At 39.8% G+C, this 24,654-nt stretch overlaps 1 protein-coding gene across 1 annotated transcript; it reads right to left on the bottom strand.

The window, feature by feature from the left end:
* Window positions 1–208: 208 nt before the first annotated feature.
* Window positions 209–6,873, bottom strand: LOC145028842 (Exostosin family protein). The gene is made up of 4 exons (XM_078977563.1): window positions 6,363–6,873; window positions 2,331–2,581; window positions 1,758–2,106; window positions 209–1,027 (listed from the first exon to the last, which is right to left on the bottom strand). Exons 1-4 carry the CDS (start codon window positions 6,672–6,674, stop codon window positions 359–361), a joined length of 1,581 nt encoding a protein of 526 aa, XP_078833689.1. The 5' UTR covers window positions 6,675–6,873; the 3' UTR covers window positions 209–358.
* Between the last annotated feature and the right edge of the window lie 17,781 nt (window positions 6,874–24,654).

The raw sequence follows: 24,654 nt of genomic DNA on the forward strand, positions 1-24,654 counted from the left end.
GCAAAGATTCGCCTAGTTTGATAAATAAAATAGGACACAATTACGTAATTAACAAAAAAGGACACTTTATTGCATTAGTAATGGGCTAATCAGGTTCTCAACAAAGTGAATAAGAATATAAGATGATTGTATATTTCGTGTAATAAATAAATAAATAAATAAATAAAAACTACTTTATTACATTAATTGCAAAAAAATAGAAGCCCCTTAGTCAAGCGTGTGCATCTAAAACCTTTAATCTATTAACAATATCATCATAATCAATATAATTGCAGTGCTATATTAGTTTTCGATAAGTTACAAGGCTAAGAGAACTAGTTTCTCAACTTAGAAAAAGACAAGAAACCCCACTCAGAACTCAGTTTGTGCCATGAATACGAGCATTGAGCCTTCGAAGCCAAACCGAATGTAGTATCATATGGAAAACATCATACCTCTTTGGTGGGTGATTAACCTCAAAATGTCTTTTTACTTGTTTACCCCTTCTTTGCATTCTTAAATACTGCCTTGTTGAAATCCCCATCAAGATTTTCTTGAGGTTAGGAATGTCATCGACATCAACTATGACAGCAAACGATCTCCAATTCAAAATGTCACTAAATGGTGCAACATAATGGTCTTTAATGAGTACAGGAACACAGCCTGTGTAAAGTGCTTCAACCATTCGTGGACTAGCCACCTCATAGCCACTAGGAGAGATGCAATACCTACTTTGCCTTAGCATGTCCATATATGAAACACCTTTTGGAAGGTATGTGTGGACTTGTATGTCGGGGTCCTTGTTCTCCCAATGCTCTAAGAGAATCGGTCTTATTGGGCCGTGGACCCCACCAGCAAAGAACGCCAAGACACGCCGCTGCCTGGGGGATGGCCCACCAACTAGACCGTGCATTGTGCCATCCCGGAGCAAAATTTCCGGAATGGAAACGTCTTTCGATGGCTTGAATCCTTCTGAGGTGTTTGCATTGCATAGTGCCCGAATCGAGTTTGTAAACAGATTTGGAACAGCCTTGGAGAGCTCGGGCCCCTAACATGAATTATAACAAAAGGTTCAATTTTTGAATACATATTGAACATTCACCTAGATGGTAAATGCAAGAAATAGTAATGTATATTCATTTATGTGTTATAGCATTCTACTTTGTGTATTGGGTTAATCTCAAAAAATACCTTATTGTTTTTCCGGGATTAAACCTCAAATTTATTTTTTGCCTGAAAAAAACCTTCTATTTTTTCATTTTCTCCAATTTGGCCCTTTTAGTCATTTTTATCCCAAAAAAATATAAAATGTGAGGTTTCTTTCAAGAAAAACTAAAACTATTAGAGGGTTTATTTGGATGCATTTAGAAGGGTGAAGGTTTTTTTCAGGAAAAAAAAAAAAAAAAAAAAAAAAAAAAAAAAAAAAAGTGGAGAGGTTTTCGGAAAAAATGGTCTTTTTCATGCAAAAAAAAACAAATTTGAGGTTTAACCGAAAAACAACAAATAATACAAGATCTTTTTTTAGATTAATCCCTTTTTATTTTGATTAAAGCATTGTAGTTTTTTTTTTTTGTTAATAGAACATTATACTTTGAAAAATCTTATCAATTATAGAAGTGAAATTGCTTTGTATCTAGATTAATTGGTATAACAAGATTTTTCAAAGTACTTGTAATGGAAAGAAATGAAATAGGGATTCTATAATAAACAAATCCATGAAAGTATACTAATATTTTTAACATTTTCACTCTATAAAAGAGTAAGATTGTATTACTTACCCAATCATGGCAAGCAACAATGAAGTGATCGGCACCAAGGCTCCTGTTCCAGAAAGGGTATTTGGATGCAACAAGCTCCACATAATCTTTGACTGTTCGCTTCATTGGACGCCAATGGTCTTGAGATTTGCGATCCAATATGAAGCGGACCATCATAGTTGAACTGATTGGAAGGAAAAATATGTGGGCTTTTTCGGGATCCCAGGTTCGGAACTTGGATGTTTCCATTTGGAAAATAAAGTTGCCTTCCATTGCATATATACTCTTGCAAGGACCATTATGAAATATTGGTGGTTCTCCTTCTTCATAGACATATACTTTTAGCATTTTTTCCATCTCCAAATAGCTCCTGCAATCAAAAGAAAAATCACTACCATGAAGTATATATATATATTAACTAAAAAACCAGTTGACTAATGGCTATGATGGTAGTAACACAATATGTCCAAATCAACCCGCAAGATATCATCTCAATATTAATTGGTTTGTTATATCAAGCTATCCCTGTGTTCAAATCAACTTTTATCTAGTTTAATAAAAAAAAAGTAAATGAAAGTAAATATAAATACATACTTGTGGAAAACGGAGGCGTTCCAATATATTGGACCATAGGGTACATACTCAGGATCATTCATTTGGTTCCCATTTCTTGCTTCTTTAATGGCAGCTCGAGCTTGCACAAGGCTTGCTTCAAGTTTATATAATCCAGAAAAGTTTCTCTGAACTTCTACAATTGTAGTTGGATCATGGGTTTCATTTGCTGATAGGAACATTTCTGTATCATTTAACATTGTAGCAAAGTTGTCCTCTTCCATCGTAACATTCTGTTCAACAATATGTATCAGTTACATGCTTAAATTTGCCAATAGAACTTCGCATATCCTATGCATTTATGCATAATAAATCTAAGTTTGACAAGTAATATGTATCCCATATCGATGAAAGATATGATCTCTAATGTTCATTTGAAAATATCAATCACGTACTTATACCTACCGACTTGAGTTTGTCCTCATGTAAGTTGGTGCACTATGCACCCTACACTATGTAGTAGATATGTGCTAATGTTAACTTTGCACTCCAATACATAAAAGAATAAACAAGTAACACCAAGAGATGAATATTAGGGTAAAAAAAGGTAGCATGGACGGATTATCTAAGTGGAAAACTCAAAATAAAAAGAATGTCATACTATCACTTCTTCAATAATTAATCAAGTACAACAAATTAATAGTTATTTATTATTTCTGCGGCTACACAACAACCTTTATAATTTTGGGAATAGGAAAGATTTCTCACTAATTCAATTTTGAGAAATTTATTTTTACATTACTAATTTCCAATGAAACTTTCTTTATATGGTAACATTTGTTTTCAATTTAGTTATTCACTTTTTCTAAATTTATTGTAAGATATTATATAAAACATTAACAATCTCTACTCATAGTTTTTAATTTTTTTTCCTACCCTTTTTGTTTTCAAATTTTCAAAATTGATTTTGAATTTTAGAAATTGTTATTTTGTAAATGCATAGGAGCAATTAATTGGTTGATCGGTTAACCATTTTTTAGTTTAGGTTTAGGTTCAAAACATCATCAAACCAATATATCTGGTTAACATTTAAAAACAATGTTTTGATTAACGAAAAATGGGCATGTGGTACCTAAAGGTCATTTTTCTCTATTTATGTACAACAAATCTTAACTTATTAAATTAGTATAACAAATAGTTATGTAACAGTCATGCGCACATTGCTCTAGAGTGTGGCCCTGGGCGGTCCATCATTGAAAGTACGGGGGAGAAGGCATTAACGTATACTTCTTTATTAAATATATTATATTTAATTTAAATAATGACTATAATGAATGTCAAATAGTCCCAACCAAAAATATAAAGGTTTGATCTCATGATTATGGAAGTATTACTAGTTAGTAACTTGCTCGTTAGATAAAAAAATGCTAACCTTTAAATTCAATGCCAGATAACTAGTTAGGATTTGCTAAAAATTGAATTTTAGTTGTTAGGATCTGTGAAATTTTGAATTTTAGTAGTTATGGCTTGTTAAATATAAAATGTTAATTTAAATTAGTGTTTGTTGAAAAAAAATGTTATTTGTTATATATTAGTGATTAATATGTAAGCTTGAGTTTGTTGAAAGATGACTTTTGGTGTTGATAGTTACTTATTAGTAATTAATGTTTAGATATAGGTTGTCGAAAATCAAAATCTAAGGGCATGTTGATCACAAGAATCTTTATTTAAAATTAGGTTTATTGAAAATTAGTTGGTAAAGAATTTAATTACCTATTATATATAGGGTATGTTTGGAAAAAACTAGCTCTACTCTTTAAATTGTAATTGTAAGTTGTAAGTTTGAAGTTAATAATAGATAGTTGTAGCTTTTATTTGCATAGAAGTTTTGGACAAAAAGTAGTTGTAACATTTTCAAATGAATAAAATAACATAAAAAAATAGAAACTTAAACTCCTAAAAGCTCTCAATACCTACTTGAAGTAGTTTGTGTTATAAATTGTAAGTCCATACGAACAAAACCAATTTTTTTTCTTAAGAGTTTAAAACTCCGAAATACAAATAAAAGCTTGTTGTCGAGCATACCTATGATAAGGTTTATATGCAAAAAAAAATTTATAAACAAGAAAATAAAATAGGCAATATCTTATTAGTAATGGTCTTACATGATCTATTAATGTGACAAATCCACAACCAATGGTCCAAAATCAACCTTTGTTCCTAGGTGAAGTGACAAATAACTAATTGAACAAATCCACAACCAATGTACAAGACAACTAACAATACATATTTAAAATCATTCTCTACAACCAAAAGACTATGTTATAATCTAAGTAATATGAATACGATATTCTTGGTTTGATGTATAGTTGACTCATATCAAGTTTGTGATCATATATATATATATATATATATATATATATATATATATATATATATATATATATATATATATATATATATATATATATATATATATATATATATATATATATATATATATATATATATATATATATATTTCCTTAGTAAGGGGTAACAATGCAACTCTTTCTTTCATATGAAAATTTGCCAAACCAAGCTTTTTCACTTACCTACCCTCAAAGACATAGGATAAAACTTTTCTAATAATATTTTAAAACAAAGGTCCCCCATAATTAAGCCCCCTTTGGGAACCTCTTTGCATGTGCACATAAACAAAGAATCGTTCACTTGTTTCAAAATATACAATGACTTGGATTATGGTATATTCTATATATATGCTAATTTTAATGTTTTTGTTCCATATTGAAAATATAGAATTACTTATCTACCCTCAAATACATAAGATAAATGTTTTCTAATAATTATTTTGGTCGGAAATAGTTATTAGACATCTAAACAGATGTTAATATATTGAATTCTGAAATATTCGAATATGATTGTGTTAAAATTCAAGATATGAATTTCAATTTCTATTGGTTATATCTTGGCTGTAATAACAATGGAATTTGATTAACCCAAAAGCAATAATATGAAAGAGAAAGTCATAAACTTTTAACTTTAAAATTTATTGAAGGTACAAATAACAACCATTGAAAGAATATACCTAAAATAAAAATGAAGACATTTTCAAAGATAGATTCCCTAACGAAAATCACTTTGGAAGTTACTTAAAATTGTAGAATTGAGATGTTAAAAGCTTTTTTGTTTGGCAATGGTACTGCACCCCCATGTGTATATATGTGCAATTAATCTAGTTCTTAATGGGCAAATTTGTAAATTCCCAAGCATATATCCTCACTGAAGGAATTTTGCATTTTTTTGGACAATTAAAGTGAACAACTGATCAAGAATATATTAAGTGTCATCACCTTGATTCTTTAAGAACTAGTATTCGTCTTAATTAGATTTCCAAAATTCGAAATATAAGACCAATACATAATTATATCAAATACAATTATATTCAAGTTTATATATTCCATTGTTAAACACACTAATTCAAACTCAAATATACTCGATGCAAATAGTCTTCAATTACTTTTATATTAATGGGTAACACTTGGATTTTTGGGTAAAGGATGCAAGAGTTTGATCCAAATTTTAAGATAGTTGTTACTAATTCTGAATTATAAATGTAATTAGTCAACTTCAAATGTCGAAAGATGATCCTAGTCTCAAGGATGGAAAGCTGGTCAATATCTCCCTATTAATCATCTTAAAATGAGAGCAAAAAGTGGTGAAATTTACAAATTAATTATAATATTTTATTTTTTATTACATGAACCTTATACTAAATTATTAAAACAATTCTCAGCCATAAATCATAACTACAAATTATAATAATCAAATCGCGGCAAAATTAGGCACATAAATTAAATAGAAATTGGGCTACGTTTATTTAAAGATATTGACTTCATAGATCAAATTAAAGAGCATAATTTCCAAATGAAGATCACTACCAATCAAATCTAAATTTTAAATAAAAATGGAAAATAGAATCAAGAACAAATTAATTGCATGCAGACTAAAAGTAAAGTCGATCATTCCCAAAACAAGAATAATCAAATAGAAGAGGTGAGAGAAAGTACATACAGGTTGTTGCATGTCCATGTCTTCTTCAAGAGTAATTGTTGGTGAAGAAGAAGAAGGAGATGGAGCCTCAGCAATCTGGCCACCACCGCCATCCGCCGTCCACCGCCATTCCAACCGACCAAGATTTTCCGATGAAATAGGTCCCGGTGCTGCAGAATCATCTTCAGTTACAGAAGAACCCCCACTGTAATAATTAACAAACCTAATATCCCAATTTGATTTCTTCAAAGCCATAAACCCGAAAATTAACACCAGTGGCATTATAATCAACCATAAGATCTTTCCAGACGATGAATTCCGCCATGAACCCATCTCGTCTCTCTCTTCTCTAGAGAATCCAATTTTTGGTTTTGAATATCATGTAACGATTCATCTGCAATCTGTAAGAAGACGAAGATGTCTGAGTGTGTGTGTTTTAGAGGGTGTTTTGTGTGTGTGGAATAAGACTGTTCTAAAGTTTTGCATGTATACGTGTTGGAATTTGTAAGCTAACATTGATAACTGGTCTTTGGTTATTTACATTCGTACCCTTGGGCCTTTGCGAACGTGATACCTTCCCAAAAAAATGCTTCATGTTTCGAAAACACAATAAATAGAGTTTCATATAACAAACATTCTATAACAGATTTTAATTAATTATTAATATCAAAAGGCTTTTAATACAATCAAACATAAAAAGCCATTTTTTACTATTTCGTAATGTTAGAATAAAATGTTTATAGCTTTTTAAAGTAAAATAAAACATTTGAATTATTTTGAACAAGAGAAAGTAAAACCTTTTTTTTCTAATTACGCCTAAAAATGTTGACATTTTTTTCTTAATACAATCAAGAGTTTTTAGTTTACCTATTACTAATTATAAATTACAAATCGACATTAATTTATAACTTTAATTCCTTAAAAAAATTGGTTTTTTATTAATAACATTTTATATATCCATTTAATAATCAAATATATGCTTTTAAAGTTTAATATCAATATTATTAACGATTTTTATTATAGGTTATGTGTTAATTACCATTAAATAAGTTTATTAGAGGTTTTGATCCATTCCTAGGTAAATGAGTCAATTTATACCGTAGGTAAAATGAGAACCTATACCTTATACTATATACGGATGTTGGGTGTCCTTGTACCAACGATGTGTGTAACGACGTAAATTTTCAAAACAATTTTTTATTTTTCGAATAACATAACTATCATTTAACATTCTCAAATCTCATGTTCAACAATTGTCATTAAAATAAAACATATCCCAAGATCACAAATAAAATTCTCTGTCTGTGTGTACGGATCATGACGGCGCCTTCTCACGATCGTCACTAGTACCTGAAACACATAACACTGTAAGCATAAATGATTAGTGAGTTCCCCAAAATACCACATACAACATATATTAGCCACTCGAGGCTATAACTCTATATAAACCTCTGGTCAAAGCGTCTCAGTGGGACCCGCCAGTCCCATAACTTTGTGGACCCTCTGGTCCTAACTCTGTGGACCTTTCGGTCCTAACTCTGTAACTCTGAATCACACATAGCATAGAATCACATAGATATCACATCATATAATAGCATACAACATACTCTGTAACATAACTCTAATTACCACTCTAGGTAAAGTATAGTGAGAAGACTCACCTCGGATAACTCGGTAAATCTCGAACTCGGTAATACTGGTCTAACCTCCGCCTAATCACATGGAACAATTACTCTAATCAATACAACTCTCAAAGGCTAGACTAATCCCACTCTAAGTTCTCTCAGAAGGGTAAAAAACCATTTTACCCCTCTTATGGCTCAAAGATCCAATCATTGACTAAACCCTAAAAGTCAAGAAAAGTCAACCCTCTAGGCTACACTGCACGTACCAAATCTGTACGTTGAGCGTACCCGGCGACTTCACAGGATCGAGGAATGCGACCCCCTACGTTGCGCGTATTGGAATTAGTTTCATACTCCTTTTGATTTTGGGTCATAAATGGTTAAGACATATACCCAAACTTCAGATCTGACTTCTCTAAGGTCACTTAATCCATAAAGTTGAAACCTTTAAGCCTTTGCATGGCTATAAAGGTCACTAATCACTCTAACACCTTTCCTCGTCCCTCATAAAGCCTAGATCTCATGCATAGTTTAATATTCACATCCAAGATTGGATTTTTCTGAACCCTCAACTCATAATACTCTGAAATATAGTAGATCTATGCTTATGGAGACCTTTTGCTCATAAAGTCTCCACCTTGGGACCAAAACCCCTAAAAAGTGATCCATGAAGCACAAATCAATAATAATAAGGAAAGCTCTGAGCTTTTTACCTATAAGTGAAGCTCCTCCCTTTATAGAACTCATCCAAGCTTGCACTCCAACTTCTAGCCTTCACAAGAACCTCTTCTTCTCCTTCACTAACACACAAAGGCACTTTTAGCTCAAGAACACTCACACACAATCTTAGAACGAAGGTTGGCTTTCTCTTAGGGTTTCACTCTCTCAAATGGTGGCTGAGGATAAGGCCATAACTTTCTTTATATCGGGCTCAAGTCTCATTTAGGGTTTTGAGTCTGAACCCGTTATGCCCAACGTAGCCTAAGGTACTCCCAGCATACCGGGTGGAGTCCGCGTCCAAAACACGCCCATGAGTATGTGCAGCGTACTCTTCAGTACGCCGAGCGTACTCATTTGCCAAGATCTACTTTTAAGGGCTAAACAAGACAACTTAGAAAGAAGGAATGGTTTAATAGATTTACCTAAATTTCGGGATGTTACAATTCTCCCCCACTAGAACTAGAGTTCACCCTCGAAGTCTCATGCCGCAAACAACTCCGGATGTTGCTCCCGCATCTCTGACTCCGGCTCCTAAGTCCGCTCGGACCCTCTCCGATGTTGCCACTGGACCTGAACCAGGGGCACCTCCTTGTTCCTCAGAACCTTGATCTTTCGATCCATAATCGCGATTGGCCTCTCAACATAATTCAGGCTCACATCCACCAGAATTTCCTCTAGCGGTACAACTATCGTCTCGTCGGTAATACACTTCCTCAACTGAGACACGTGGAAGGTATCATGAATCTGGCTTAGCTCCGCAGGTAGCTCCAAACAGTATGCTACCCTGCCCACCCTAGCGGTCACCCTGAAAGGACCAATGTACCGGGGTCCCAGCTTTCCCCTCTTCTGGAATCGGATCACTCCTTTCCAAGGAGACACCTTCAGGAGTACGAAGTCTCCCACCTAGAACTCGAGCTCGGATCGTTGCCTATCCGCATAACTCTTATGGCGACTCTGAGCTATCAACAACCTCTGTCTGACCTGCTGTATCTGCCCATCACTCGCTGCCCTACCTCACCCCAACACATGGGAGTCTGACACCTCCTTCCATACAACAACTCGAAGGGAGGCATACTAATACTCGAATGGTGGCTGTTGTTATAGGAAAACTCAGCCAACGGAAAATACGTGTCCCAACTTCCTCCGAAGTCCAACACACATGCTCGAAGCATGTCCTCAAGCGTCTGAATCGTCCGCTCACTCTGTCCGTCCGTCTGTTGGTGGTAAGCGGTACTGAAATGCAACCTTGTGCCCAACTCCTCATGGAACTTCTTCCAAAACCTGGAAGTGAAACGTGTATCTCGATCTGACACAATCGATATCTATCACACCCCCAAACCAGAACGGCAGAAACGTTCGGGGGCGGAGGACGTCATATTCAGTATCATAACAGTTCATAGAAAGCAAAGTACACACCACCATATATATTAAAGTTTCCAAGATGTTTACATAATTGTATTCATTACATGTTCAAAAGATAAATACATAAACATCATCCAAAAGAAGTAATTAACGCCATCGCGTTAATCCTAAAAGTTGATTCCCAAACCTGCTTAGCGGTTCCCTGAGAATACAAGTTATTTCAAAGAAAAAGTGTCAACAATTAAGTTGGTGAGTTCATAAGTAGTTTAGAAAAATTGGATGCCATTCCAAAATGGGTGTATATTTTCCAGAAAACGCAGCATTTCAAATGTAAAGAGTTGTGATTTGTTGTGTTGAAAGTGAATGTATTAGATCCAGAAAATCCCATATTTTCCCTAATGGTTGAGATACGAGTTGTTGTGTTTTCCAAGAAAAACCCTTATTTTCTTATAAAAGTATGAAATGCATATAAATGTTTGTGTTATAAGTTGTAAATAATTGCACCAGGAAAATCCCTTATTTTCCTATTAGTTGTTTGGTTTGTATGCAGGAGAAACCCTTATTTTCCTAACATAAATGGCAGTCTCTAAGACCGAAAATCGCAAGAAACCGATGTTCTCAAAAGTTGTGTCATAGTTTTATATAGTAAAACTATACGAAGATCGCATTTATTAGATGAAGAATAGTTTTAATAGCTACTCGTTCATAAAAGCATAATACCATAATAATTGTATATCCGATGAGTTTTATAACCATACTAAACATAATATGCCTGTAACGACGTTCTTCAGGCGTCGCAGCGTTATGACAACTGTCACCCTAAAAGACGGACTGTAGCTAACAGTCGGGGCGCGGGATCATGACTTCCCGTATAGATCTATACACATTTGACACGTTCTCCGAACGGGAGACTCTGGTTATAGACAGGACTTGCAACATTACTTTCTAATAAAGAAAAGTAACGTTTGAAGATATACACGTCTCATGGATTCTCAACTAAGCCCGTATTAAAGTGATAGTTTTCTATGCAAAGTTTATCTTTTTTCACAATGTTTGACAAAGCAAAATCATAAGTTTTTAGAATGTATAAAACGACTTAACAATGAAAGTTACTTTGAAATCATTATATCCTTTGTATAATGTCTAATACACGCAAAGTATGACAAGAGTTTTCCATAATAGTAATGAGTTCCAAGTGATTTATTCGATAAAACAAGTGAAGTGAAACTTTATAAAATACACGATAATAACCGTATGTTTACTTGTATTCCCCCCCCCCCCCCCTAAAAGAGTATAAAAGCATTTAAAATGTATTTAAAGTGTGTTTGAAAGGGGTATGAACTCACTTGAAAGTTTGAAGATAGCAAGATGGAAAACCGGGCAGAGTTTCGTCTCGGGAAATGGATTTTCCTCGGAAATCTCGGGATTCCTCGGGAGAAAAATCGACCTTCGAGACTTGCACAAAATGACCAGGGCTTCGGGGTAGTGCGAGCACGGAAAACGAGGTAAAACGCAAGAAAAAGGAGAGAGAATTGGCCATTTTCCCGGGAACCCTCTCATGCTATTTATAGGGGGCCTGAGAGGCCTCGTACGCGGGGCGTACGCAGCGCGTACGCGTACGTCATGCGTGACCGAAGCCTCGACTGCCTCGGCCTCGGATGGGACGGCTCAGGCAGTCGGGTCGGATGGGACAGCGGGTCGGACGGGCGGGTCGGATGCCTCGCATAGGGCGACGTGGACGGTTTGAGGCCAAGTTCCTCGGGTACGCGGGGCGTACAGGAGTACGCAGCGCATACCTCGAATGAGGACGCTGACACCCCTTCGGATAATACCGAAGTTTTAATAAAAAATATATATAAATTATTTATCAAACTTCGAAAATTCATATCTCCTTCATACGAACTCCGTTTTTGACGTTCTTTATATCCCCACGAAGGTGAGACTACGATCTACAACTTTCATTTAGATCCCGTTGGCAAATTCCGGAATTATTTTTATTATTTATTTATTAAAATGACGTGATTAAGGAATTTCTTTAAAAATTCATAACTTATTCATACGATGTCCGATTTGAGCGTTCTTTTTATGCATGTTTGTAGTTTAACGATATCTATGACTTTCATTTAGACACCTAAGGTCGGAAAGTGTTTTATTGAAACTTTGCGTTTTTACGCAACTTCATATTGCCGGTTTTTGTCGTAAAACTTAGAATGATCATAACTTTTTCGTTATAACTCGGATTTTTGTGTTATTTATATTTTTGGAAACCTTAAGACGATAACTACCACATAGTGTACTCCAAATAGAGTTTTTGAATACTTCATTTTTCGATGATATTCTAATTCCTTTCTCAAAGAGGTTACAGGACTTGATTTTTACTGACTTGAAATAGCGGGTTGTTACATCATCCCCCCGTTAGAGGGAATTCCGTCCCGAAATTTTAATACAAAAGAAGAGTCTTAGGGGCTGGGGAAGAGATGTGGATACTTCTGTTGCATTTGATCTTCTCGTTCCCACGTGAACTCAGGTCCCCTCTTAGCATTCCATCGGACCTTTACTATTGGAATGCGACTCCGTTTAGTTCGTTTAACTTCCCTATCCATGATCTCGATGGGTTCTTCCACAAAGTTAAGATTTTCATTTAGTTCGATCTCATCGAGTGGAATTACAAGTGTTTCGTCGGACAAACACTTCTTCAGGTTTGATACGTGGAATACTGGATGTACTTTGTTAAGCTCTATTGGAAGTCGGAGTTTGTAGGCTACTGGACCAACCCTTGAAATGATTTCGAAGGGTCCAATGTACCTAGGATTTAGCTTCCCACGCTTTCCAAAGCGTATCATGCCCTTCCAGGGTGAGACCTTCAGTAGTACCCGATCGCCAATCTAAAATTCCAAGGGTTTACGTCTTTTGTCGGCATAGCTCTTTTGCCTATCCCTCGAGGATTTCAGTCGTTCTCGTATTTGCACGATCTTTTCAGTAGTTTCTCTGATGATCTCTGGACCAGTGAGGGTGCTATCAGGGACTAGACCTTTTGCTAGTTGTGTGTCGCCCACTTCCGTCCAGCACAGAGGTGATCTGCACTTACGGCCGTAAAGGGCTTCAAATGGAGCAGTATTGATACTAGTATGATAACTATTGTTATAAGAGAACTCAACCAAAGGTAAGTGAACATCCCATGCTTTACCAAAGTCGATTACACATGCTCGCAACATGTCTTCCAAGTTTTGGATCGTTCTTTCGCTCTGTCCGTCAGTTTGGGGGTGATAGGCTGTACTCATGTCCAATCTTGTTCCCATGGATTTTTGCAATGATTGCCAGAATCTAGACGTGAATCTGCTGTCTCTATCCAACATGATAGACATCGGCACTCCATGGAGTCGTACGATCTCTCGGATGTAGATTCTTGATAGCTTTTCCATTTTATCAGTTTCCTTGATCGGTAGGAAATGAGCGGACTTGGTTAATCTATCGACGATTACCCAAATAGTATCTTGGCCACCCTGAGTTTTGGGCAGTTTCGTTATGAAGTCCATGGAAATCTGCTCCCATTTCCACTCAGGAATTTCAGGTTGTTGGAGTAATCCTGAAGGTTTCTGGTGTTCTATTTTGATCTTGGCGCAAGTCAAACACTTGCTCACATATGTAGCGATCTCTGCTTTCATGTTTGGCCACCAGTAGAGTTGTTTGAGATCTTGATACATCTTGTCTGACCCGGGGTGTACGGAGTATGGAGTCTTGTGTGCCTCGCTCATAACTACCTCTCTAAGTCCACCAAACTTGGGCGTCCATATTCGGTTCATGAGGTAGCGTGCTCCGTCACTCTTGATTTCTAAATTCTTGTCCATTCCCCTAAGGGTCTCACCTGTCACGTTTTCGGGTTTCAGGGCCTCTATTTGAGCTTCCTTGACTTGTGTCGATAGGTGCGAATGGATTGACATGGCTAATGACTTCACTCTTCGACCAGAGTACTCCTTACGACTAAGGGCATCTGCCACAACGTTAGCCTTTCCTGGATGATAGCGAATCTCACATTCGTAATCGTTGAGCAATTCGACCCAACGTCGCTGTCTCATGTTCAACTCCTTCTGGTCAAAGATGTGTTGTAGGCTCTTGTGGTCTGTAAAGATAGTGCATTTGGTACCATATAGGTAGTGTCTCCAGATTTTAAGAGCGAAGACCACCGCCCCAAGTTCTAAATCATGAGTGGTGTAATTGACCTCATGCGTTTTCAGTTGTCGAAAGGCATATGCAATAACCTTTCCCCTCTGCATTAGTACACAGCCCAGCCCTTGCTTCGAAGCGTCGCAATACACCATAAAATCTTCGGTCCTTTCTGGGAGAGAAAGGATGGGCGCACTGCAAAGGGCCTGTTTCAAAGTCTGAAATGCAGCATCTTGCTTTTCTCCCCAATCGTAGGTCACACCTTTCTGGGTTAAGGCGGTAAGAGGTTTTGCGATGCTGGAGAAATTCTAGATGAACCTTCGGTAATAACCAGCAAGACCTAGAAATTGGCGAATTTCTGTTGGTGTAGTTGGCGCAGACCAGTTCTTGATAGCCTTGATTTTTGATGGATCCACGTGGATTCCTTCCTTGCTGACCACGTGACCGAGGAAGTCCACCTTTCTAATCCAAAATTCACATTTTGAGAATTTTGCATATAGTCTCTCAGTCCGTAACGTCTCTAAAAATTGCCTCAGATGTTGACCATGCTCTTCTTTATTCTTTGAATAAATGAGTATGTCGTCTATGAATACTATAATGAATTTATCCAAGAATGGACGACATACCCGATTCATTAGATCCATGAACATGGCCAGGGCATTGGTTAGTCCGAACGGCATCACTACGAACTTGTAATGTCTGTATCGTGTTCGGAAGGCCGTCTTGGGAATATCACTCTCCAGGACTCGCAGCTGGTGATATCCCGACCTCAGATCGATCTTGGAGAAGTAGTTAGCTCCTTGGAGTTGGTCGAATAAGTCATCGATTCGGGGTAGGGGGTATCGGTTCTTGATGGTAAGTTTGTTGAGTTCTCGGTAGTCGATGCACATTCTGAATGATCCATCCTTCTTTTTCACGAACAGTACGGGTGCTCCCCATGGCGAGAAGCTCGGCCTGATGAATCCTTTTCCAAGTAGTTCATTCAGTTGGCTGGATAGCTCTTGCATCTCTGCCGGGGCTAATCGATAGGGTGCTTTGGCTACTGGGGTAGCTCCGGGAACTAGATCGATTCGGAACTCAACTTGTCTCGCGGGTGGTATTCCCGGAAGGTCCTCGGGAAAAACGTCGGGAAAATCGCGTACGTTGGGCACACTCTTGATGTCTTGGACTTCGCGTTTCACATCTACAACATGTGCCAAGAACGCGTGACACTCCTTGCGTAGGCATTTCCGATCTTGGATACTTGAGATGATACGAAGAGTGGTACTTGGTTTGTCGCCCAAGACAATGAAAGTTTCGCCGGTTGGCAGATTAAGGCGAACGGCCTTATCATAACATAGAATGTCCGCATGATGAGAACTCAGCCAATCCATGCCAATGATGACATCGAAACTCTTAATCGAGACTGGCTTGAGGTTGATTGAAAAGGGATTATCGTTTAAAGTTAGGGTGCAGTTTAAGTATATCTCCTTAGTGCCTTCGGTTTTCCCGTTGGCCATTTCTACTATGAATGGTTCACTTAATGATTGTGGTATTGATTTTAGCAGGCCTTTAAAGTCGTGACTCACAAAACTCCTTTCCGCTCCACTATCAAACAAAATGCATGCATACGAGTTATCGAGAAGAAACGTACCCGTAACAACAGTAGGGTCGGCAATGGCTTCATCTTGTCCCATTGCGAAAACTCGTCCCCTTCCGCCGGTATTCCGGTTGTTTGCCTTTGGGCAGTCCCTGCGGTAGTGCCCCGTGTCTCCGCACTCAAAGCAGGCGCGGCTTACCCCGGTATTAGTAGTGGGGACGGATGGTTGGGTTGGCCCTTTGCAATAGCGGGCTGTATGTCCCTTCTTATTACACTTGGTGCATTGAAGATCAGGGCAAGGACCGTGGTGGTGGAAGCTGCATCGGTTGCATTTAGGAAGTTTCCCATTATATGAGCTTGTGGGGGCAGGGTTCACAGGTACAGTCATAGCGTGGGTCGCTATTACTTGTTGTTTCTTGGGGTTTTCCTGGAGAGTTTGTCCCCTCCTTTTGTTCCAAGGCCTACTCTGGCCCTGAGCCTCCCTTGGTATATTTGCGGTTGTTGAAATGATACTGGGTTTTACTCTGTGGTCGATGAGTCGCTGAGCTAGGCGTTTAGCGCTGTTGTAGGTAACAGGGCCGGAAGCTAGGACATGCCCTTGAATCTGGGGTGACAACCCCCAAATGTACCTTTCAACCTTCTTTGATTCTGGGTTGACCATGGTAGGGCACAGTGCAGCGAGGTCGTTGAACCTAGCTGTGTAGGTGACTAGGTCAGACCCAGTCATTTTCAGATTCCAGAGCTCCTGCTCCAGCTTTTGCACTTCGCCCCTTGGGCAGTATTCTTCCAGTAGTAGAACCTTTAGATCGTCCTAACTCATGGCGTTGGTGACAGTGAGCGTCACTGAATTCACATGGCTTTTCCACCAAGTGAGGGCTCGATCCACGAAAGTGCAAGCAGCGAACTTGACTTTGCCTGCTTCTAGGCATGAGCAGATCTCGAAGACCATTTCGGTCTTCTCGAACCATTGCATTAGTGCAATGACTCCCCCAGTTCCATTAAAAGTTTTTGGCTTAGCGTTAGAGAACTCCTTGTAAGTACATTCTCTTCCTTGACCATGACCAGTGCCATGATTTGGATGATTCGTGCTGCTTCCCGCCCCTCCATTTCCGTGAGAGTTTATTTGCGAGAGGGCTGCAGTTACTGCTGCTGTGATAGCAGCCTGGACCATGGCTGGATCATAAGCTGGTGGTGGAGGTGGTGGTGGTACCGTGCCCGGCCTGGGCCTTAGGTTTGGACGAGGAGGCATCGTGCTGCCAAAAGTAAAAAAAATATGGAAAAATTTATAAGTTTTGGCAGTTCAGAGTTGAATGATATTGAGTTAACTTCTAATAGTTCTAAGAAGTTGGGTTTGACTGACACAATGTCTTGAGCTTGAAAGTAAAGTTTGAATAGATGTACCACTGAATCGAACGAATTGCGCACGATTAACAACAACAAGAAAAGGGGTATACCCTTATATATATTAAACATATAGTTGTGTTACAGCGGGGTCTAGACAAAATTTCTTGGCCTTTCTAAAGGCCTCCGATTACAGAACAATTTAAAGAAGATAATACTTTTATCCGAAGTCCTAATTTATAACAAAATTTGAGAGTTGGGCAAGTACTACTTGCGGTGCGCTTTGCGTTTGGAGCTCGACTCCGTGTCGGACTGCTTCGACTCCATGAGGCGTCTATCAAACGCAGCTTGTTGTTCTCTTAATTCTGCGAAGGCCGCATTTGCTTGTGCTTGAAACGCTTCGACGCGAATGTGGATGTCGTTCTGCAACAACTCTAGGCGGTTGATATCGGCCATGTGGATTTGTACTTCCACATTGACCTCTCGGATTCGGTTGGCTTGCACTCCGGATTGATAGCACTGGTTGGCGAGTTTGCCAACCATGACCGGAAGTGCTCGGTCGACTGATCCCTCGCCTTTCACATCATAGAAGTCTCGGCACATGCCGTAAGGAGGGCGTAAGCTTTGTTGTTGGCTCCAATGATGGAGGTGACTTCCCCACACTGGAGTGGGTCCTTGGAAATTCCTCACGTGGACGGGAGATTGTGGGATTGGTGGATTTATAATTTCTGGCTCCGAATCCGTGCCAGAGTCATCCCCTCCCTCCAACTCTATAGGCTCTTCGTCTTCTTCAGGATCTTCTTCAATCCACCCTCCATTACCTTGGTTGGGGTAGTAGGGGTCATTGGGGTGATGGAATCCCGCCATTTAGACTATACAAGAATAGAGTTAAGAGTTTACTATAAGCTAGAGCACATGAAACTTACCCTTAAGTTTAATGGTTGACGGCACTCGAATACTCCCTCAATATTCTTTAGTGATATGCTTTTGGTAAGTTTTAAATTTGTTGTCCATTACAGACACTCCTTGGCATACGTTAGTCGGCTCTTGGACAAATATAGTTGATCAGGCTATATTCTTCCCAGTTCCGATTACCTGTCCCAAGGCGTACCTGTGCTGCACAACTTATTTATAATACTTCTAAAGTTATTTACTATGAAACTGTTATTAGTATAAAAATGAGTGCATGCTTACCTTAAAACTAATTAGGTTTACTTTCAAAAGTATGAATTTTTCTCAGAGTGTTTTTGCCCAGTTGAGTTTATAGTTGTATATCAAAAAGGAATGGTTTTGATATACTTAATTCCCTATAAACAAAACTCTGATACCAATCTGTCACACCCCCAAACCAGAACAGCGGAAACGTTCAGGGGCGGAGGACGTCATATTCAGTATCATAACAGTTCATAGAAAGGAAAGTACACACCATCATATATATTAAAGTTTCCAAGATGTTTACATAATTGTATTCATTACATGTTCAAAAGATAAATACATAAACATCATCCAAAAGAAGTAATTAACGCCAGCGCGTTAATCCCAAAAGTTGATTCTCAAACCTGCTTAGCGGTTCCCTGAGAATACAAGTTATTTCAAAAGTTGGTGAGTTCATAAGTAGTTTAGAAAAATTGGATGCCATTCCAAAATGGGTGTATATTTTCCAGAAAACGCAGCATTTCAAATGTAAAGAGTTGTGATTTGTTGTGTTGAAAGTGAATGTATTAGATCCAGAAAATCCCATATTTTCCCTAATGGTTGAGATACGAGTTGTTGTGTTTTCCAAGAAAAACCCTTATTTTCTTATAAAAGTATGAAATGCATATAAATGTTTGTGTTATAAGTTGTAAATAATTGCACCAGGAAAATCCCTTATTTTCCTATTAGTTGTTTGGTTTGTATGCAGGAGAAACCCTTATTTTCCTAACATAAATGGCAGTCTCTAAGACCGAAAATCGCAAGAAACCGACGTTCTCAAAAGTTGTGTCGTAGTTTTATATAGTAAAACTATACGAAGATCGCATTTATTAGATGAAGAATAGTTTTAATAGCTACTCGTTCATAAAAGCATAATACCATAATAATTGTATATCCGATGAGTTTTATAACCATACTAAACATAATATGCCTGTAACGACGTTCTTCAGGCGTCGTAGCGTTATGACAACTGTCACCCCAAAAGACGGACTGTAGCTAACAGTCAGGGCGCGGGATCATGACTTCCCATATAGATCTATACACATTTGACACGTTCTCCGAACGGGAGACTCTGGTTATAGACAGGACTTGCAGCATTACTTTCTAATAAAGAAAAGTAATGTTTGAAGATATACACGTTTCATGGATTCTCAACTAAGCCCGTATTAAAGTGATAGTTTTCTATGCAAAGTTTATCTTTTTTCACAATGTTTGACAAAGCAAAATCATAAGTTTTTAGAATGTATAAAACGACTTAACAATGAAAGTTACTTTGAAATCATTATATCCTTTGTATAATGTCTAATACACGCAAAGTATGACAAGAGTTTTCCATAATAGTAATGAGTTCCAAGTGATTTATTCGATAAAACAAGTGAAGTGAAACTTTATAAAATACACGATAATAACCGTATGTTTACTTGTATTCCCCCCCCCCCCTAAAAGAGTATAAAAGCATTTAAAATGTATTTAAAGTGTGTTTGAAAGGGGTATGAACTCACTTGAAAGTTTGAAGATAGCAAGATGGAAAACCGGGCAGAGTTTCGTCTCGGGAAATGGATTTTCCTCGGAAATCTTGGGATTCCTCGGGAGAAAAATCAACCTTCGAGACTTGCACAAAATGACCAGGGCTTCGGGGTAGTGCGAGCACGGAAAACGAGGTAAAACGCAAGAAAAAGGAGAGAGAATTGGCCATTTTCCCGGGAACCCTCGCATGCTATTTATAGGGGGCCTGAGAGGCCTCGTACGCGGGGCGTACGCTCGTACGCAGCGCGTACGCATACGTCATGCGTGACCGAAGCCTCAACTGCCTCGGCCTCGGATGGGACGGCTCAGGCAGTCGGGTCGGATGGGACAGCGGGTCGGACGGGCGGGTCGGATGCCTCGCATAGGGCGACGTGGACGGTTTGATGCCAAGTTCCTCGGGTACGCGGGGCGTACAGGAGTACGCAGCGCGTACCTCGGATGAGGACGCTGACACCCCTTCGGATAATACCGAAGTTTTAATAAAAAAAATATATAAATTATTTATCAAACTTCGAAAATTCATATCTCCTTCATACGAACTCCGTTTTTGACGTTCTTTATATCCCCGCAAAGGTGAGACTACGATCTACAACTTTCATTTAGATCCCATTGGCAAATTCCGGAATTATTTTTATTATTTATTTATTAAAATGACGTGATTAAGGAATTTCTTTAAAAATTCATAACTTATTCATACGATGTCCGATTTGAGCGTTCTTTTTATGCATGTTTGTAGTTAAACGATATCTACGACTTTCATTTATACGCCTAAGGTCGGAAAGTGTTTTATTGAAACTTTGCGTTTTTACGCAACTTCGTATTGCCGGTTTTTGTCGTAAAACTTAGAATGATCATAACTTTTTCGTTATAACTCGGATTTTTGTGTTATTTATATGTTTGGAAACCTTAAGACGATAACTACCACATAGTGTACTCCAAATAGAGTTTTTGAATACTTCATTTTTCGATGATATTCTAATTCCTTTCTCAAAGAGGTTACAGGACTCGATTTTTACTGAGTTGAAATAGCGAGTTGTTACAATATCGGCACTCCAAGCTGCGATACCACCTCTCTCACATATAACTCTGACAGCCTCTCAGCGGAAGAGCTCTCACTGATAGCAAGAAAGTGAGCGCTCTTATTCATTCGATCGACGATCACCCAAATTGCATCAACACCCCTTGTGGTCCTCGGCAATTTGGTGATAAAATCCATAGAAATATGTTCCCACTTCCACTGGGGAATCTCAAGTGGTTGCAAATTGCCATGTGGACGCTGGTGCTCGGCCTTAACCTTGCGACAGGTCAAGCACCTCTCAACGAACCACGCAATATCCCTCTTCATATAGGGCCACCAGTAGTCTCGTTTCAGATCCAAATACATCTTAGTGGCCCCGAGATGGATCGAGAACCTCGGTCTATGCGCCTCCTCCATCAGAATGGTACGTGCCCCACCCACGAACGACACCCAAATCCGACCCTGAAAGGTCATAATCCCTCGGTAATCGGTAACGAACTCAGATATCTGCCCGATCACCCGCTCTCTCTTGCAGTTCTCTGGTCTCACAGCCTCTGCCTGGGCTCCTCAAATGGTATCCAACATCGGAGTCATCACCGTCAACCTCATACAAATGTCCCGTAACGGGGCACTCTCTGCCCTACGGCTTAGGGCATCGGCTACCATGTTAGCCTTACATGGGTGGTACAAGATCTCACAATCATAATCATTTACCACATCTAACCATCTCCTCTGGCGCATATTCAGGTTGGGCTGATCCATCAAATACTTCAAGCTCTTGTGGTTCGTGTATATGGTACACCGAACCCCATACAAATAGTGACGCCAGATCTTGAGGGCGAACACCACGACCCCCAACTCCAAATCGTGGGTGGGATATCTCACCTCGTGAGGCTTCAGCTGCCTCGATGTGTACACTATCATGTGCCCTCTCTACATAAGCACCGTTCCCAAACCCGATATCGATGCGTCATAATACACCACAAAATCCTCCATCCCCTCCGGAAGGGCTAACACTGGGGCCTCGCATAATCTCTGGAAAAGAGTCTTAAATGAGGCATGCTGCTCTGGACCCCATCTGAAAGCCACGCCCTTCTGGGTCAAACTGGTGAGAGGAACGACAATCTTGGAGAAATCCCTGATAAATCTCCGATAATAGTCGGCCAACCCCACAAAACTCCTGATCTCGGTGGGGGATCTCGGCACCTCCCAATTCATCGCCACCTCAATCTTGGTCGGGTCAACCAATATCCCATTCTGATTAACGAGATGCCCCAAGAACTGGACCTCTTGTAACCAAAAATCACACTTGGAGAATTTGGCGTAAAGCCTCTCCGATCTCAAAACTCCGAGAATCTCTCTCAAAATGCTCCTCATGCTGCTCTCTGGATCTCGAGTGCACCAATATATCGTCGATGAACACGATCACCGATCGATCCAACATCAGCCTGCACACCATATTCATGAGATCCATGAACGTTATCGGTGCATCGGTGAGCCCAAAAGGCATCACCATTAACTCGTAATGCCCATAACGAGTACTAAACGCCATCTTCTGGATATCATCATCACGCACTCTCATCTGATGATAGCCCGACCTCAAATCAATCCTGGAGAACCAAGACACTCCCTGTAACTGATCGAACATATCATCGATCCTCGGTAAGGGGTAACGGTTCTTGACCATCAACTTGTTCAAGTCCCAGTAATCAATGCACATCCGGTGTGAACCATCCTTTTTCTTGACAAAAAGGATCGGCGCTCCTAACAGTGAGCTACTCGGTCGAATAAACCCCTTCCCCAGCAGCTCCTGAAGCTGTGAGGATAACTCCTGCATCTCTGGCGGTGCAAGGCGATAAGGTGCCTTGGCAATAGGCGCTGCTCCCGGGACTAAATCTATACGAAACTCCACCTGCCTCTCGGGAGGCACACCCGGCAACTCCTCGGGGAATATGTCCGAGAACTCTCGCACTATTGGTACATCACCAACCGAAATCGACCTCTCCGTGGCCACTCGTCTATCCATCATATAGGCTACAAACCCACTACATCTTTACTGTAGACTCTGCCTCACTCTAGCAGCCGAACAAAACACTGACCCTGAACGGGTACCCTTACCGTACACCATAAGTACTCTCCCACTAGCATCTCGTATGGTCACCAGCTGTCACTTACAGTCGATAACCGCTCCAAACCTGATCAACCAGTCCATGCCTACTATAACACAAAAATTCCCCATCGCAATCGGAACCAAATCTATCAGAAACTCAACACCGAAGATCTCGAGTACACATCCTCGAATCAACTCAGTGGCATATACCGCTCGCTCGTCAGCTATGGAAACTCGTAGAGGTCGACTCAACGCTTCTCGATAGATACTGATGTGCTGATTAAAGGCTAACAACACAAAAGATTAACTCGCAGCCGAGTCAAATAACACCAAAATAGGTACAGAGCTCACAAGAAGAGTACCTATGCATATCATAATATAAGCACAATATCTCAAACTCAAAACAAATAGATGAAAGAGTACATACCAACCACAACATCGGGCACTACGTGGACCTCCTCCGCTGTCAACTGGAAGGCTCTCCCGCGAGCCTTTGGCGCCTCGACCTTCACTGGCCGACTCTCCATAGCTCGTACAACAGCAGGGGCAGATCCCTGCGGTGCTCCCTATGCTGACCCCCACATCTGTGGACACTCAGCCTTCCGATGTCCAGTCTGATTACAGTGGAAGCACACTGCAAATCCCTTGGGGAAATCCTTAGCCATGTGCCCCTCCTAACCACACTTCTAGTAAGACCCTGCTCGATAAATCCCCTTGTGGCTCTTGCCGCACTTGCCATAAGTGCGGTCCTTCTGGTTCCCTGGTCTTGAATAGGTGGGCTTTGCCCGCTTAGCTGGCGGTTGGGACTATGTTGGTCGCCGATCCCTCCCCTGAGACTCCGCTTCCTCCCTGGAATGAGTCTCGAGCTCAATCTCCCTCTTCCAAGCATTTTCCTGAAGCTCGACAAATGTCCGGCACGTCGAGTTTGCCACGAACTCGCGAATGTCTCTCCTCAGTATACTCAGATATCAACTCATGCGTGCCTACTCCATAGACACATGCTTAGGGCAAAACATCGCCCTCTTGTGAAACATCCTGGTAATCGTAGTAACAGACTTAGTACCCTGCTTGAGGCTCAAGAACTCCTGGGCCAACCGTTCCCTTTCCACCGGGGAACGTAGTCATCTCGAAACATAGCGGTGAACCTCTCCCAAGTCACCGCGGCAAGCTCTGTAGAAGTGAAGTGTGATGTCACAAACTCCCACCAGTCCTTCGCTCCCAAGCGAAGCTGGTTCAACGCGAACCGTACCCTCATATGCTCCGGACATGAACACGTGTAGAAGCACCCCTCAGTATCAGAGATCCATCTCATCGTAACTATCAGATCCTGAGTCCCATCAAACTCTGGTGGCTTTGTGTTACTGAACTCTCAGAACAGCAACGAGTCACTCCCTACGGCCTAGCAGCAGCGACGGCTGCGATGGCTGCAGCAACAGCAGCATTAGTAAGAGCAGCGTACCGCTCGTCAAAAGTCTCGATCAGCGTGGTCTTTAATCTTGATAGACCCGAACATCTCCGGTATCTCAGCTCGGATGGCCGCAACCACCTCCTCATGAATCAACATGTGGATCTCTTCATCACTGACACTACTGCTCTTAGGCGTGTGATGTGTCCCAACCATGATGCCTCTAAAATATAACAAAGAAATATCAGAGACTTGCTCGAGTGTACTC

Source organism: Lactuca saligna, chromosome 2, assembly GCF_052625555.1.
Source record: "Lactuca saligna cultivar CGN05327 chromosome 2, ASM5262555v1, whole genome shotgun sequence".
Classification (NCBI taxonomy): domain Eukaryota; kingdom Viridiplantae; phylum Streptophyta; class Magnoliopsida; order Asterales; family Asteraceae; genus Lactuca; species Lactuca saligna.

What these genes read in the sequence shown, in the direction of transcription:
- LOC145028842 (XM_078977563.1), bottom strand. Translation starts at nt 6,674, where the DNA reads ATGGGTTCATGGCGGAATTCATCGTCTGGAAAGATCTTATGGTTGATT. An exon ending in ACATGGACATGCAACAACCT is followed by an intron (nt 2,582 to 6,362) that starts GTATGTACTTTC and finishes ATTGTTGAACAG; the next exon opens with AATGTTACGATGGAAGAGGA. An exon ending in TTGTTGCTTGCCATGATTGG is followed by an intron (nt 1,028 to 1,757) that starts GTAAGTAATACA and finishes AATTCATGTTAG; the next exon opens with GGGCCCGAGCTCTCCAAGGC.